The sequence below is a fragment of the Chaetodon auriga genome, chromosome 19, assembly GCF_051107435.1.
Source record: "Chaetodon auriga isolate fChaAug3 chromosome 19, fChaAug3.hap1, whole genome shotgun sequence".
Taxonomy (NCBI): Eukaryota; Metazoa; Chordata; class Actinopteri; order Chaetodontiformes; family Chaetodontidae; genus Chaetodon; species Chaetodon auriga.
Window position 1 is genome coordinate 18120588 of NC_135092.1, and position 15714 is coordinate 18136301.

Consider the following 15714-nt stretch of genomic DNA (forward strand, 5'->3'; position numbering starts at 1 on the left):
TCACGAAGTGGTGAACCTCGCTCGTCCCTGCTTGTGAACGGCTGAGCCTTTCCAGGATGCCCCTTTCATACCCAATCATGACACTACCACCTGTTACCAGTGAACCTGTTTACCTGTGGAATGATCCAAACAGGTGTTTTTGGAGCATCCCACAACCTCCCCACAAACTTCCTATCAACTGTCTACAATATGTACACACAGACAAAAGGAAGCAAAACAGGAAGACAGCTGAACGACTGAAAGTGTCACACTGGAGGAAAAATGTTTTACCTGGTAAACCAATTCTTTTTATTGAAATATGGAAACTGTGCTTCACCCTTTAGCTCAAAATATGTTCAATAAGCTGTAGAAAGGACTGGTTTTGCCTTCTTAATAAGCTCTTTGTGGCTTGCACATATTGAAATGTGTGACTGTGTAATTAAAGGCCCCAGGGACCATGTTGCTGTTGTTGATAGCATTATTTTGAATACTATAAATGGCCTGCGAGCGTAAAATGAGCAACACTGAAACTAATCTATTTTTTTAAATTGATCTGGCTTATATAATTCATTGAGATATGGATTTTCTTATCACATATGATTTAATATGTGCACGCTGCGACAGGAGGAAGTGTCCCACCTGCCATCAGATTCCTACTCTGCTGTTTTAAGTGAGTGAGCAAGAAATGATGTGTGTCCTGGATTTTCTGTGTGGTTGTATTCATAACGCTCAGTGTAATGAAGACATATTGAGAAAGAAAGACTGAGATAAGAATGCTGCCTAATAAGCAAACCTAATATGAGACAAGATACAGGGCGCCTTGTAATTGAACTTTGGACCAGAAACACTCCCTGGGTTTTAACCCTTTCTACCACTGTGCTTTCTGTTTCCGCTTCTACCTCTAAAATGAATTAAGAGCTTTAATCTACGCCGTGCAAATCAGCCCAGACAACCCGAGATAAAGTCACAGATTGGTGTGTGTGTGTGTGTGTGAACAGAGCCGTTAAAAACTGAATACTGTGTAGCTGCTTTCCTGAGAGCTTAATAATTCAATGACTTGGGGAAAACCTGAGAATACACTCAGTTCACTTCTGAGCATCAAACATAAGGACATCACCCCCATTTAGTAAGGTCAGGCTATGCAAATGAAATGTTGAAGCAATGTGAATAAACTACAATCCGCCTCTGGAGGTGCAGCACTGAAGCACATGTGTGTCGCTGTGCGCGCTGCCATGCGTTCAAACTTGGTGGATCCAGTGAAGGGATCCAGTGCACCTGCCACTCCAAAAACAAATCACAGCGCAACTCCCAACAGACTGTGCGCGCAAACAGCGTCAAAACAAGCGGGAAAACTCTGTGCTGGTTTCACCTTGGCTTGGAAATTGATCCCATGCTGGTAAGCCTCCTCGTTATGGAGCGGCACCCTCGAGTCCGCCACGTCGTCCACCAGGTTGTACCTGTTCCTCGCGGGCATCGCGGCCACCAAACCGACGACCCCCCCTCCGACGCGGTGAACACTGTTTAACAACTGAACAAACAGATGCAGGCGGGTTTGGAAACGCTACAGTCCCGTGTGTGAGTACCGCGCGGCTCCAGGAGTGACTTCCCCGTGGAAGCGCAGTCCATTGTTGTTGCTTCCAGCTTCAGAAAGGGTCCCGTCCTCAAGAGGGACCGACTTGGGCGCCCCCCCTTCTCCTGTGACAATACACCGAGAGACACTGGAGGATGTCCTTCCTGATAATAACGCTTCTCGCAAAGAAACACAGCAGCGTGGGGGGGACGTGCGTCTCCAAAGCCGCGGGGGGATCCAGCGTAAGACGCAGCGTTTCTCTCCGCAGGTGATGTTGCTCGCTGTGGGCTTTTTTTTTTTTTTCTTGAATCCCGTCCTGTTGGTGGCACCGCTGCACCCGCCTCCCTCCCTCCCTCCCTCTCTCTCTCCACAAAGCACAAAGCAAACCCCTCATTGGAGCGAAGTTCCCAAGCATGATGCAACCCGGGGGCGAGAGGAAAGCCGGCACACAAGTTCGTCCCTCCGCCCCCCTCAGGAGACGCTGATTCCTGGGAGCATTTCTACACCAAAGTAAAGAGGGACTCTTTCACAAATATAAGCCTAATTACCTGACCATATTTTTAGTTACCTGTCCTTCTTGTTGCACTATCATGTGCTTCATGAAGCACTTTGTAACCACGCTGAGACAAGTGCTATACGAAGTTTTTATTAAATATTGTACTTTTTGACAGCTTTAGGTACTTTTCAGGATGATATTTCTTTCCTGTCCAGTAACAAGCAGGGGGAATAAAGGAAAAACAGACATAAAGTGTCTTAGTGAGGTGTTGGGGCACCAGAGCAGCTTCGGTGCACCTTGGCATTGATTCTTTTCTGACTCCACTGGAGGGATGGAACACCATTCTTTAAGATATTTCCTCATTTCAGGTTTTCATGATGGCGGTGGAGAGCGCCGTCTAACACGTGACCGTGAAGGCCGCAGCATGATTCACGTCCTTTTCATAGTCACCAAACCTTTCAGTGAGCCCTCGTGCCCTGTGGATGGGGGCATCCTGGAAGAGACCACTCTCATCAGGATAGAAATTATAGAATAAAGGCGATAATCCAGAACAAATCTGTATTGATTGCCAAACCAAGCCAGCAAACAGCCCCCCCAGCACAACAGAGCCACAGATCCCTTCACAGTAGGGGTCGAGCATTCGGGCCTGGGCCGCTCTCTTGGTGTACGCCACACATGCACTCGGCCACTTCTCGAGAATATGGTGAAGGATGACTCATCTCACCATCTCTTTTTCCAGGTCTGTAGACCAGTGCAGATGGGTTTTGCACCAATGAACTCTCAGACTGTGCATTCATCTTTGTAATGTGGGGTTTAAACCCTACGATAGTATCCCTCTGTGTCATTACTGAGGTACTGTTCCCACTGACAGTCTGATCACGTCCTGCAGTGACATTCTCATTCACCTGAGGAAGGGGCGCTCTTCTTTTTCCTTACATATCACACTAATGCACGAACATCACGGCCGTGAAATGTGCGCTGTCATCCACAATTTATGACCCTATTTACTGATGTCTGTCCCACAGATCTAAATGCAGATGTCACTTTAGCAGCTGAATTATTGCAGAATGACCTTAAGTTAATTTCTCTGATAAAAACAGGAATATTACTTATAACGGCGTATTTTCAGCGTGGTCTTACTAAAGGATTTGAATACTTCAAACACTGTTTACTACGCATATGGTCAGTTTTATACGATATGATGCAGTATTACAGATTCAATAAAACAAAGCAGTTAAAAATAACTCGACCTCAGCCAACTGCAACTTTACAGCACTGTTTACATTTTAAAGCAATAACAATCCCATAATATAACACTGACAAAGGCCATTCTGCATAATAAGCACTTTTACATTTTGATGTCAATACATGTTACTTAAGGGAAGCTTTAGAGACTAATAGAGTATTTATACACTGTGGTGTTACTGCTTCTATTAGAGTACATGATCTGAGTACTCTCCCTCTGCTGTCTCATGTCATGTAACATTCCCTAAATTAAAACAACTTATTTTGCATTTTCAGATCCAAGCAACATTTTTTTCTTATTGCCTCATGCAGCGATTACACTGTAGGCCACGAGCCTCTGGCTAGCTTTATCAATATAAAATGAATCTTTCAAGTGGTAGTTTGCTCTTCATAACTGCATTACAGAGCCAGGATGCCGATCAAATGGCTAAAATTCATCACACAAACCTCATTTGGCTGTTTTCATCATCCTTTGAGTTTCCCCACAGGAGCCCAAAAGAGTCTATTAGTAGATAAGAACTCAGCAACTAAACAGCCATTATTACCTCCGTGACAAATCACCTTAATGACTACAAAATGACATATCTGTTGAGACAATAAATGTCTGTTTACTGGTCATAAAGTGGAAACGATGGATTGTTGATTCTCATGATGCTCAGCCATTATCAAGCTCCCACCTCATATCACTGCAGCTGCTGGTGTTAACATTAAACCTGCCGTGCATGTGCAGGCCAATAATAAGCCTGCAAGTGGAGCATCACAGGTTCAATTCCCATAAAAAAGTGGCCTCCCTTTGTACCAGTAGGAGTAGTAATGTCTTACATAATTAATTAAATACTGGCTTAAATAATTAAAACTAAGGCATTACTGAAATAAAGTAATGGCGCCCCCTGTTGCTGAAGTTAAAATACAATTTGGAGCATGTTTTCCAGATATGTTTTAAGATTAATAATGGATATGAAAGAAAGGGCTTTGTCTACAGTTGGTAACTTTACAGTTCAGAAGAAGCAGATGCACTTAGATGGACTAGACCTTGAAAATAACAGGCAGTCAGGTACAACTAAATCCCACTAATCTGCACTAAATGGGCATGATATTAAGACTGGAAAATGATAAGGTGAGAGAAGGTACCACAAGGGAGGGATTATGCTGATGTAATGCAGTTTTAATTAGTTGGTGAGAGGTGGGGATCATCAACTTGATTAAACAGGCACAACCAGAAAAACAACCTTTAAAATAGGTTGTTTGACATCAAACATCATATCCATATGTGAAGTCAGTCTCTCAGATAGATGTTGATTTAATACTGCTTGCTGTGATGTATTCAAACTGTGACTTGCACGCAATGCCACTACACAATTAAACAAACTTCAGCCATCCACATGTAAAAGAATCCAAGTGAGAGGGGTATAACACAAAGGCTGTGGTTTATTTGTTGACATGTCGACGTTGAAAAAGATGTAAAGGGAGAACATCAAGAAAACTCAAAGAATAGCAGCAGCATTTCAAGAAAACACATGGAGACATCTTTAAGAACACCATCAGTCCCACACAGGTTAACTCTGGTGTGAAGGAACACAATGAGTAGCTCATTGAGACAGAATAATCTTCATCTATAAAACTGAGACTGAGTGAGCGATGATATTCAGACAGGTTTACAGTAGATACTGTAACATTACTCAAGATTTTATATCCAAAAAGCGTAATATGAAGTAATATCTGTTTGAAAACTGCAAAAAAAAAACCTAAAAAAAAAAAAAAAACTCCCTTTACACATAAATACTCCAAAAAATGCCCCACAAAACAAAGCGATGCAATGCAGGAAATAAAACAAAATATGAAAAATAACAAGCTTCAGGTAACCTGGATTTCTGTGATGAGACTGACATGGTATGAAAAATTCTTCAGCACTCACAGCCTAAAATCCCCTTTCAGATGTTGTTCTTTGATCATTAATAAAAGAAAAAAATGAAAGAAAATTCTTGACACCCAGAAGTATAAACCTTTAAGAAGATTGTGAGGCTGCTCAGGCTTCTCAAATGTTACACTTACTTTAAAGAAGGTGGTATTTCTGTATGCTTCCTGCTATGGTCCAAATAATATGTACGGTTTCAGTAACATACATAGCTTTCGTCTATAAGGGGGTGATCCTCTGTACACAAGTGATTTTAAAGAATACATCTACCACAGTGAATATTTATCTGTATGTACCACACTCTTGTACACAAACCTCACCAGGAAACACAGGCATTAGGTCTCATTACTCATACTTAATTAGTATCTGTCTCAGCATGTCATCAATAAAGGAATGACTTTAATTTCAAATCTTTCCTTTTGTTGTCTCAGTATAAAATGCACCGTTCCTTAGGTTTAACGTGCTAGAAAAAAAAAGATTTGAGATTAGTCTTATTGATCGAAACAAGAGTAGCAAGGCCAAAGTACCCACTGAAAAAAATAGACTATTACAATGGATTAAAATGGTAGCACTACTTGTGTCCTCTGAACAAAATACAAATTAATTAAATGCTTAATTTGAATTTGTTGTCTGGCTTCAAGTGCCATTCATGTCACAAACACGGCTTCATGTACAGTGGGAGGACAAAATAATGAAAGCGTCTCATTGAATTGGACTCCCTCTGAAGTATCTTAATCACAATTACAAACACTCTGGGTCACATTAGATTGAATGCCAATTAGTGGTATTTATAAGCTGTAGAAGAGATATAACAATCATCACTTTGCTATGCGTCGTTTCAAAGCAATACATGATGACTAACAGATCGAGATAAAGACCAAATGAGTGCACACATCGTGGATGCATTGGCTGGGAAAACACATTACTTAAAGTCCACTCCACTTGCTTAGTGTTACTTGGATGTTGTGCAGAATTATGTATTATGCACTTTTCAGTGAAGCAGGAGACATAATACGCCCAGTTATAGTAACAGGATCTGCTATTATTTATAGATTCTGGAATATTCAATGACGAAGAAAGAACCAGATGATCTTTTAGTTATCCATATCTGCTATTACTACCACTAAGTACAGGTGTCACCAAATCAACCAGGGCTGAAATCTTAGATTTTGCCACTTTAAAAAGGACCAGAGTGGATTTAGTGGCATCTAGTGGTGAGGTTGAAGACTGCAGCAAACTGAAAATCCCTCACCTCACCTCACCTCACCTCACCCCTCCCTTCACAAACATGTACAAGAGCCTATGGTAGACACAAAACTCACAAAAAGAAATGCTGCTCTCTACAGCCAATGTTTGGTTTGTCTGTTCTGGGCTACTGTAGAAACATGGCAGGGCAATATGGTGGACTCCATTAAAGAGGACCCCCTTCCTGTGTACATATAGAGAGCTAAACAGCATTTTAAGGTAATGAAGACATGATTTTTCTTTTCAGGTGATTATACACTAATGAAAAACTGCTTGTGAATATTATATTCCATTTCTGTTATATTCTGCTAATAGATCCCCCTAACTCTTACACACTGGTCCTTTAAAAGGTTTATTTGACAAATACTACTGTTGTCACTAAAACATTATTTCCTTTTATCAGACACTTAAGGAATGGTTATCTTTTGTTACTCCGTGGAAATTCCAACCTATAGTCAGGTCCACCAATCTGAGGGGCCCATGTTTTATCCTTGTACGGACGTTGTGTCCACTTGCTCCAATCCAGATTTGGCCCCTGGACATGATGTGGATTCTGGAGGTTTTCTAAGGGTATTTCAGAAGATAAAAGTGTGACAGCTTTTTTTTTTTAGCATAAATCATCTTTTTGACCCAACTTAACTTGATTTGGGAGCTATGTTCCCAGGGTCCTGCATTCCACAGCGCAATATCCTCTTAATATGTCACATTTAGGAGACATTTCAAAGGGTTTTATGTTCTCAGTAAGTAAATACGTTGAAATCACCTGTCTACAGCTTACAGCCTGCTGATTTTCCCTCAAACTTGCAAGCATGACCATTTCTTGAATTTATACATTGATATCTCCACACAGGCTGAGTGGATTTTTGCCATTCAAACTGCATCCCAAAAGTCCATCATCCTTCATTCGTTTGCCATATGAACTGAGAAGTTAGCCTTCATTAATCTCTAGCAATGTTAGTTTATACCAACAGTCGACACATACATGACTGGGAAAATAGGGACCTTTGTTTTAATAAACAAACATAGGCTATTTAACCACATTTTCATAAATACCAGACACTGGGCCTTATATAGGTTGGCTGAACCCTTTCTTTTATCCATTTAGAATTCATCGCGTGAAACATCACAGCCAATAATACTAATTTCTGAACAGACCTGGGACTACAGCCATGCTAGCAGCTCTCAGACTTCACCGGCGCAGTCGTGATTTAACCAAACGTTAGCATGCTAACAGTAACGATGCTAACTATCGTGGCACAGGTAGTACTGGTAAAATAATATTTTAATACTTTTAGAAGTGTTTTGACGATACCAGCTACCAGCTACTACCAGCTATAATCCACAACATAAACTTAGTGCATTGGTTTCCACCCCAAAAAAGTTTAGCTTACCTGTCCTGCAGTGAACTTGCCTCGCGCTAACTTGCCTCCATAGCGCCACTTGGTCCGCGTTGTGTCGCACACTGGTCGCCATGTTGTTAGGCCCTCTGCACAGCCGCACACTGAGCTCGGAGTTTCAGTGAAAATAGTTATAATAAACTGCTTTGGTATTTAATTTTGAGGGTTGTCAACCGTCGGTCATTACATGTGAAGATTAGCCAACTGAAATTAGGCCCCCGCCAATCCCAATCAAACTAATTGGAGTGGGGCGGCCGATTCATTTATTGGAACACAGCCAAACATTTCATGGATGAAAACTACCCACATGGTATAAAAACTAACCCAAATCATCACATCCAGCCAAAAACATTTTTAACTTTTAATACAAAGCCGACACAGATTATCAATCAGGCAATGCTGGCCACCTCTCTGAGAGGCTCACATTAAGTACGACCCACCCCCTTGAGCTAGACAACCAATCAAAAATGACAACCTCTGACCATAACATAAAATGCTGATATCAGACAGTTGAAAAGTCAAAATCCAAGGCATCACCAAATTAGGCCATTGTGAGCCAATCCATCAGAAAGATATTGCAATGCTTAATAATGGTGGCACTAGCTAAAAAGTGAGAGGACCACCAAAGTAGGTAGAATTTATCTTGTAAGCATCTTGAACGTCTGAATATCGTGGCCATCCATCCAATAGCTGACAGTATATTATACTCTAACCCAAACTGTTAACCTCACCATAGCGCTAGAGAAAAAAGTCAGGGAGGGGTGGCCCAACTAACCATAAGAAACCAACACCATGGTAGTAGTAGCAAGTCTGTTTAATTCGCTAATTATTAACAGGATAAGGATTCACATCACAACACACATTATACACATATCCCTTACAGCGCTGCCCTCGACACCTGCAGATGTAAATTCAAACAAAACATCGGAGTCTTGGATACATTCACTGCAATAAAATAAAGACGGATTGCTGTGGACAAGGAAATTAATGTTTTTTGTTTTCACATCTTATTAAAATTATAGTGTAAGAGTGTGCAGTGTAAGACTGGAGCATAATGCTGGTGTTTATGTGGTGTTTAATCATTCGTGAAAGCTGGTTGTGCATGTTTTAGATGTTTCACAAATGCTCAAATGACTTTCACAAGGTCATGTTTATTTGTATGGTAGTTACAGTATATCTATGATCTATGCATAAACTACTTTGTATCTGTACGTTGTGCATTTTCCTAAACTATCATACCTGAGAGCTGGTGGTAATGTGTGAATAATCCACTCAGTCACCTAGCAGCCAGTGATAGACTTACGATAGAAACAGCTGTAAGAGGTACGTGTAAACAGTTATTCCCAAAGCATCCTTAAGACTGATGACACACCAGAGGCAAGGCAACAAAACAACACAAACAAAAAACGCACATTGCTGACCACTGCATACCTCACATGAGTGACAATGGCTCTGATAATTGTGTGGGATACAGACTAATTAGTCCCTGAATCAAGACACTTCCCCTCATTAAACCTTAATGCCTTTTGATGGAGTGCTCTAATTAAGACTCATAATAAATATAGCAGATATCCAGTAATAGATTCTAAAAAAAAAAAAAAGGGTGCATGTTTTTGAAAGGACATTCCAGTTTTACATTACACAATGTACCCCAAAATCTGCAGCCACAACTTGGCTACTGGCTGCTTGATCGTGAGGAATCATACGTAAACAAGCCGTCCCATGCACTGAAAGCTTTTAAAGAAATTCCCTCTTTACCAGAGTCCATGCTACCAAAAGTTTAGTGCAGGAATGCCACATATGAGCTTAAAGCAACAGAAAAATGAACATATTAACGTAGGAAACCAAAATAAAGGTCTTCATCTTTGGGTGTTTACATTCCCCAATGTTAAAACAGTCCATCACGCCTAATCTATGTTTAAAAATGCTGGCTGCAGTTCAGAGTTGTGCTTTCTCCTTTTCTTTTGGGATACTCAATACTTTATGAAAGTTTTGGCGACTCATTTCTAGATTGTTGATCAAAGGTCATGAAGTCTAACTGCCACACTTCAATAAATCCAATGTCGCTCATCATGTAGGACCAGTGTGTAGGATTTAGTGGTATCAACTGGTGACTCTTCATTTACTGCCAATAGATCCCCCTAAATCGTACACACTGGTACTTTAAATCTGACCTACTATGAAAATCATCATCACAAATCCTATTTTTATCAACACAAAGAGCATGCAGATATGCAGATGCTCAAAAGTAGATTAATAAAGGTAAAAACTTAAGGAAACACTGAGGTTATTTACAAATCTGATGGAACTTAATAGTTTAAAAAAGGCAGTTTCTTTAAAACACAATAAAATCAAAATTGGTAGTCTAGTCCTCTTCAAAATAATTAAAATTACTGATCAATAAAACAAACAAATACAGACTTTAATTTGTTATCTAATTCATTGTGTATTGACTTTAAGTTTTGTACAACCCCAATCATAAATGGAAGGAGAACTTTTAGTAGTAGTTTCCCTGTTGCCTTGACTTTTAATGTAAAAATGGACAGATTTTCTCTTTCATGAAACATTCATACATTCACATAAACCCCACTGCCCAAAACTTTGTGATGACAGTGAGGTTAGAGCTGCAGAAGAGCCGATATTAATGTTTGGGAGTGCTGCCAAAAGCAGGATGACGCACACAGACCCCATCTGACTTATGTTTACCCAGTGCACTCTCCAAACCAGACAACTCTGAATCACAGCCTCAAAGTCACACTGAACAACCTGAAGTCAATTATGTACATTTTACAATCACATTAATTTCTATTTGGATTTCCTGAAAGGCTTTTGGGCTGCAAAGATGCGCCTCACATTATTCCTGTGAAAATGTTTTTTAGAACGGCAACAAACAACAAAAGGGAAACAAATAATAAATATAACCCATAAGAAGTAAAAGCATAAAACAACGCTTATAATCTAAGGTTTGGAGTCACAATGAGAAATCCCATTTACACACCAGGTACCAAATAATGGACTGAATCCATCGTCAGCCTGTTTAGATACAGTTAGGTGAGGACAAGAAGAACGCAGCACTTTCATTAAATAAATAAACCCAATGCCATCACTGTTATTAGTGTCAGAAACAGAAGAGAGGAAAGGAACATGGAGGAAGAGGTAGGATGGATGAAGGACAGGGAGAAAAAAAGTCATCTGCAAGAACTGAAGAGAGGAGGGGCTCCTCACTCCGGGGCGCCGTTTGTTGTTCCCGCCATCCTCTCCTCATCCCCCTGTTTCTGATGCTGCAGTCTGGCGTAAGTCACTGCGTCTCCCCTGAGAGGAAGAACAGGAAGAAAGGATGCGAGAGAGGGAGGGTGATAAAAAGTTATGATGGGGGAGAGGTGGGTCGATACCAAGTAGAAGCGGGTATGACGGGGGAGGACGACAATGTTAATTGCAAGGTTATTACAAGGCTCACCTTGTCAAAAGTTAATTTGCATAAATCAAGAGGCTCATTAGGGCTGTTACAACTTCCAAGCATAAAATCAAAATCTTATTAAGTGATTATAATGTGGAATGCTGCATTTAATATGAGAGCCTTTTTAAAACGACATTTTAGCAGGGTGGTTTTACGAGTGAGACACCGAGAGACATGAGTAATTACAAAATGTCCATACTGTACAGCTTTGACTCAAATAGATACTGATAATAAATCAAATTATATGAAATTCTGATGCTTCATAACAGCTTCGATATATGACATCATAACATGTTTGCAGCTACTAACAGACATCTTACTTTTTGCCTAAAGATGCAAGGCCGTACAGAACTCCTGTAGCAAAGGCGATGGCGTTCCCAAACAAGGTCGTAAAGGAGAAACTCAAGAATATGGGAAACAGAGCCATCCTGAAAATTAGCAATCGAGGGGACAGCCAACAAGAGAAAAAACAAAACAAACAGAAAAAGGTCAGTAAATCATATTAAGTACCTGCTGTAGATAAAAGAACCACATTCCCAAAAGTACGTCCAATAGCTTATGCAATGTTAATAACTACCAGAAATTCACATTCCAAAAATTAAATTTTTCATACAGTGAAGTAAAGTCTCCACTGACATACACCGTGCACCATGCATAGCTGTTCTCACCCACAGTAGAAGAAGGCTTTCTGCCAAGGCTTGAGTTTGTCTGCACGGGCTGCTACTGCATTAGCAAACTCTATGAACTGGCAACAGAACGGGACTTCGCATAGGAACAGCACGAAGGCATTCAGCCTTGAGACAGGAGGAGAGAGGACACAAACACAGCAGTGAATCATCTCCTGCATTTCCACCTCAAATACTGTACAGCTCTGGCTCGAATGATGGAAGTCTGGAGGGAATGAGAAAAGAGCTGTTTTGCTGTCATTGCCCTCATTCAAGGTGCACGTTGGCTGGAGCGCTCACGTTTACTGGCAAGGAAACAGTGAGACAGCTTCTACAGTGAGCTGGTTAGTGGACTTTGGGTAGCGACTAATCATTATTTTCATTATCGATTAATCTGCCAACATTTTTCTTGATTAATAGTTTTTCAAAATTTCCTGGAGGTGAAGTTCATGTCTTCAAATGTGATATTTTCTTAAATATCAGTCTAAAATGTTTACCATCACATCAGACAAAGAAAGTCCTGCATGTACTTCAGTCTTCAGATTCTGAGCCAATCAGTGCAGTCTTTGCCACAACGTGTTCATGCCAAGAATTTCTGCACACCTCCGTCATTTGAGCAGTAGGTGCAGCAACATGGTTACGTGAGACTGCTGCTCACTATTGATGGAACATAATACGGTGCAGAGGAATGTAAATAAACAGGTCATACAAGTGCATAATGCATGGGAAACATATATTACACAAACTGTAAATCTGCACAGTAAATAAGTGCTTTTTAGTATGTTTGTTGTTTTTACTCCTGTGTATCAACAGCATTTGAAAATGTCTTGCCTCGTGGACTGTGAATGAGGTAATTCATGCATGTGACATTAAAGTAAGTGTAACATTGTTAAAGACTTACACCATCCATACTCCTGCAGCAATGTTTAAAGGGTTCACAGTGACACAGTTCCAGACTCCTGAGATGGCACAGGCTGCATGATTGGGACAAAAGACAAAACAGAAGGGCCATCGTTAAGGTAAGACATAAACCATTATACAGAAAACATTAGCTACTGGCATTTCATCTCAAATTTTTTATCTCAGAGGGGAGGATAGATCTTAAAATGATGGCTGTTAAGATACACTCTAAAAGCCATGATAACTACAGTACATACTAAATTTTCGTGTGTATATATATATATGCTGATTGATTAGCACTGCCTTTACACTGTAAAAATCACATGAAAATCAGCAATTCAGAACATATGGAGCATGTACACCATGTGGGTGCAAGTGGCAACAGAGACAGAAATTAATTTCAAGAATAGCACGACTGTTGTTTTTCAATGGAGACTTGTTTTTAGCTTTTGCCATAGCAGTGATTTTATGTTCAACATTATACGACTGTGCTTCAACCCTCACCCAAAGTCCAATGTCTGACTATTAATTATTTGGAATATGTGCTGCGATATTAGATAAGCTAAAGGTTTATTAACATGCAGAGGTTCATTGGTTAGTACCTCAATGGTGGTGCATTTTGAAAAAGCTGTGAAAAATCCATGTCAGCGTTCTACATATGGGAATCTTTAGTGAGTTCTCAAATAATGTGTTATATGGCAACATCACACATCATACAAGTGTCAGCTGAAGCAATTAAAACAGCAGCAGTAAACCAGCCATGGATTTCAGTTCAGTGGTGTAGTGAGGTGTATCTGCTGTAGTGAATTTATGGCTTATTTTAAACATATAAACACAACTGAGGACATGTCAGCTGTTAAAATTATCATTGGTCCTGTCTATGTGTGAGTGTGTGAAACACATTCATTACTTCGGACAACATATGGTTCAGGTGGAAAAAATAATCCCTCTCAAATGCATAATCTGCAACTAACACACTGCACAAACAGTCATTTTGACTTGTCAAACACAGGTGTGCCCAGCAAGATCACTTAGTAAGACTCTGTGTAGGTGTGTAGGTATGCTATTCATGTGTGTGAGTGACGCAGAATGCACAACAGGACAGAGTACAGGTGCAGCTAATGATTATTTTCCTCATTGATTAATCTGCCAATTATTTTCTCAATTTAATTATTTAGTCAGTAAAACATGAGGCCATTTTAACCACCACAGTTTCCCAGAGCTCAAGATGACACCATCAAACGCTCTATCACAGACCATATATTTGATATATATTTGTCAGCACTGTACAGCAGATTCAGGCTGAAACTCTGAGTAAGAATAGAGGATAAATGTGCATAGTGTCTATGTGTCACAAGCAATGGAGGAACTACAGTATGTAGAATATCCTTCTCCTTTAGACCATCCAGCCTCCTTAATAATACAGAGCCCATTGAATATGCAGTGCCCCAGGTGGTAAATGTGATACAGGCACCGTGACTCTGGTGTCACTGTGAAGGAGAGAGGGACAGACGGCTGCAATGCTGCTGCAAAACTGCAACTCCAGCAGTAAAAAAAAAAAATCACTTCTGTGCAACACTGAACTCCTGAGGGGAGAGACCATGAAGCTGCTGTGGAGTATGTGTGTCCATATCATGGTTAATTTAAGAAGAACACGCTGTTAGGAAATGAGCAAGCCATGCAAACAGGCGGTGTCCAGCAGTGGCTGCTGCAGTGAGGGGACAATGGGCTGTGACAAAGCTTTTGTCTGACCTGGCTCAGCAATTGGAAGTATATACAGTCAAAATCCTGTTTTTTCCAAATAGTAATCTGATGTCTTTGTTGTCCTGTCTCAACTCTCACCCACATAATAATGCGGAGCTAAAGAGTCCACACAAAAAACAGTAGCAAGTATGCTGACAAGGCAATAAATGTACCTGTCTGTGGCAGAAAAAGGCACAAACTTTAAACGTCAACTGGCAAACTAAATAGTTCACTATACGTGTAGTTATTGTAGCATTCGGATTTCTGTCGGCTTTTCATGTATACATTTATAAAGTGACACAAGAAATGGACTTTGACAACTACTTACATATTCCTCCCACAACCCCAGCTATTTTGCAGAGCCATCGGTACCACCATGTCATGCCATCATCCTCCGGGGTGGCTTTAGTAGGCGCTGCGGTGTCTTCAGAGCTCATTGTGTTTTTGTAGCGATGTTAGCTTAAGCTGCCCAAAGCCAGTATTTACAGATGTCAGCCTGAGACCCCTGAACAATAGCTAAGTTAGCTAGTCTCAACAAACTGCTAACTTGTTTACTACATACGACACAGCGGCTCCTATCAGTAAAACCAGATGCAATCTCAACTTTTAAGTATTTTTTTATGTTTTCGTTCCTTTGTCTGAAGGGGCCAGCTGCCTGGTGTTAACAGCAGCTTGTCACAAAGCTCACCCCCACCCCCCCGTCAGGCTAAACCAGCTAACCGGCTAGCTGATGCTAATACGCACCGCCACCAGCCGCCGCTAGGAGTGGATATCACCGCTGCATCCGTCCTAAACTATCTTGAAAGCTTTTGAATAAACAACAACTATCCAGAAGTCGCTTTTTACTGTTCCATAACTGTCTGCTACCATTCACCACCCGGTTTGTTTTGGTTTAAGTTGCTGCTCCGTTGTTCTCCTCCCAGGCTACTCCTACCCAGCCAATGCCAGTGGTGCATTGTGGGAGAGATTTGACGTACGTCATGGTTTGTTTACATGGTGTTCCGATCAGCCGATGTGTGCATTATGATTAATATTTTAACACATATCTGGTACTATTGTAATCACAGTGTTCAGATGAGAAGTTTCATACAGCAGGTTTTAT

The 15714-nt window shown here is 40.7% G+C and overlaps 2 protein-coding genes across 4 annotated transcripts in view; both read right to left on the reverse strand.

The window, feature by feature from the left end:
• The window catches only part of LOC143337734 (carboxyl-terminal PDZ ligand of neuronal nitric oxide synthase protein), a 47988-nt gene extending 46075 nt beyond the window's left edge, over positions 1-1913 (reverse strand). Inside the window, exon 1 of one of the 2 annotated variants that reach the window (XM_076757502.1) lies at positions 1349-1913. In XM_076757502.1, the coding sequence (XP_076613617.1) occupies positions 1349-1453 (105 nt within the window). In that variant the 5' untranslated portion in view covers positions 1454-1913. The remainder of the gene's footprint in view (positions 1-1348) is intronic. The other variant, XM_076757503.1, reaches the window with a different exon arrangement.
• Positions 1914-8643: 6730 nt separating this feature from the next.
• cacfd1 (calcium channel flower domain containing 1) lies at positions 8644-15571 on the reverse strand. Of its 2 annotated transcripts, none has more exons than XM_076758434.1 (5): positions 14941-15571; positions 12871-12943; positions 11973-12098; positions 11625-11732; positions 8644-11159 (listed from the first exon to the last, which is right to left on the reverse strand). In XM_076758434.1, exons 1-5 carry the CDS (start codon positions 15047-15049, stop codon positions 11069-11071), a joined length of 507 nt encoding a protein of 168 aa, XP_076614549.1. In that variant the 5' UTR covers positions 15050-15571; the 3' UTR covers positions 8644-11068. The 2 variants fall into 2 exon arrangements, with proteins under 2 accessions (XP_076614549.1, XP_076614550.1); XM_076758435.1 differs by having other exon boundaries at positions 8644-11424; positions 14941-15569.
• Between the last annotated feature and the right edge of the window lie 143 nt (positions 15572-15714).

Excerpts from the sequence above, each read along its gene's own strand:
- cacfd1 (XM_076758434.1), bottom strand. The coding sequence starts at position 15,049 with ATGAGCTCTGAAGACACCGCAGCGCCTACTAAAGCCACCCCGGAGGAT. Across the intron at positions 12,099-12,870 it reads GCTGCAGGAGTATGGATGGT|GCTGAATGCCTTCGTGCTGT; the intron begins GTAAGTCTTTAA and ends TCCTGTCTCAAG. Across the intron at positions 11,733-11,972 it reads AAAGCCTTCTTCTACTGTGG|GATGGCTCTGTTTCCCATAT; the intron begins GTGAGAACAGCT and ends GCTAATTTTCAG.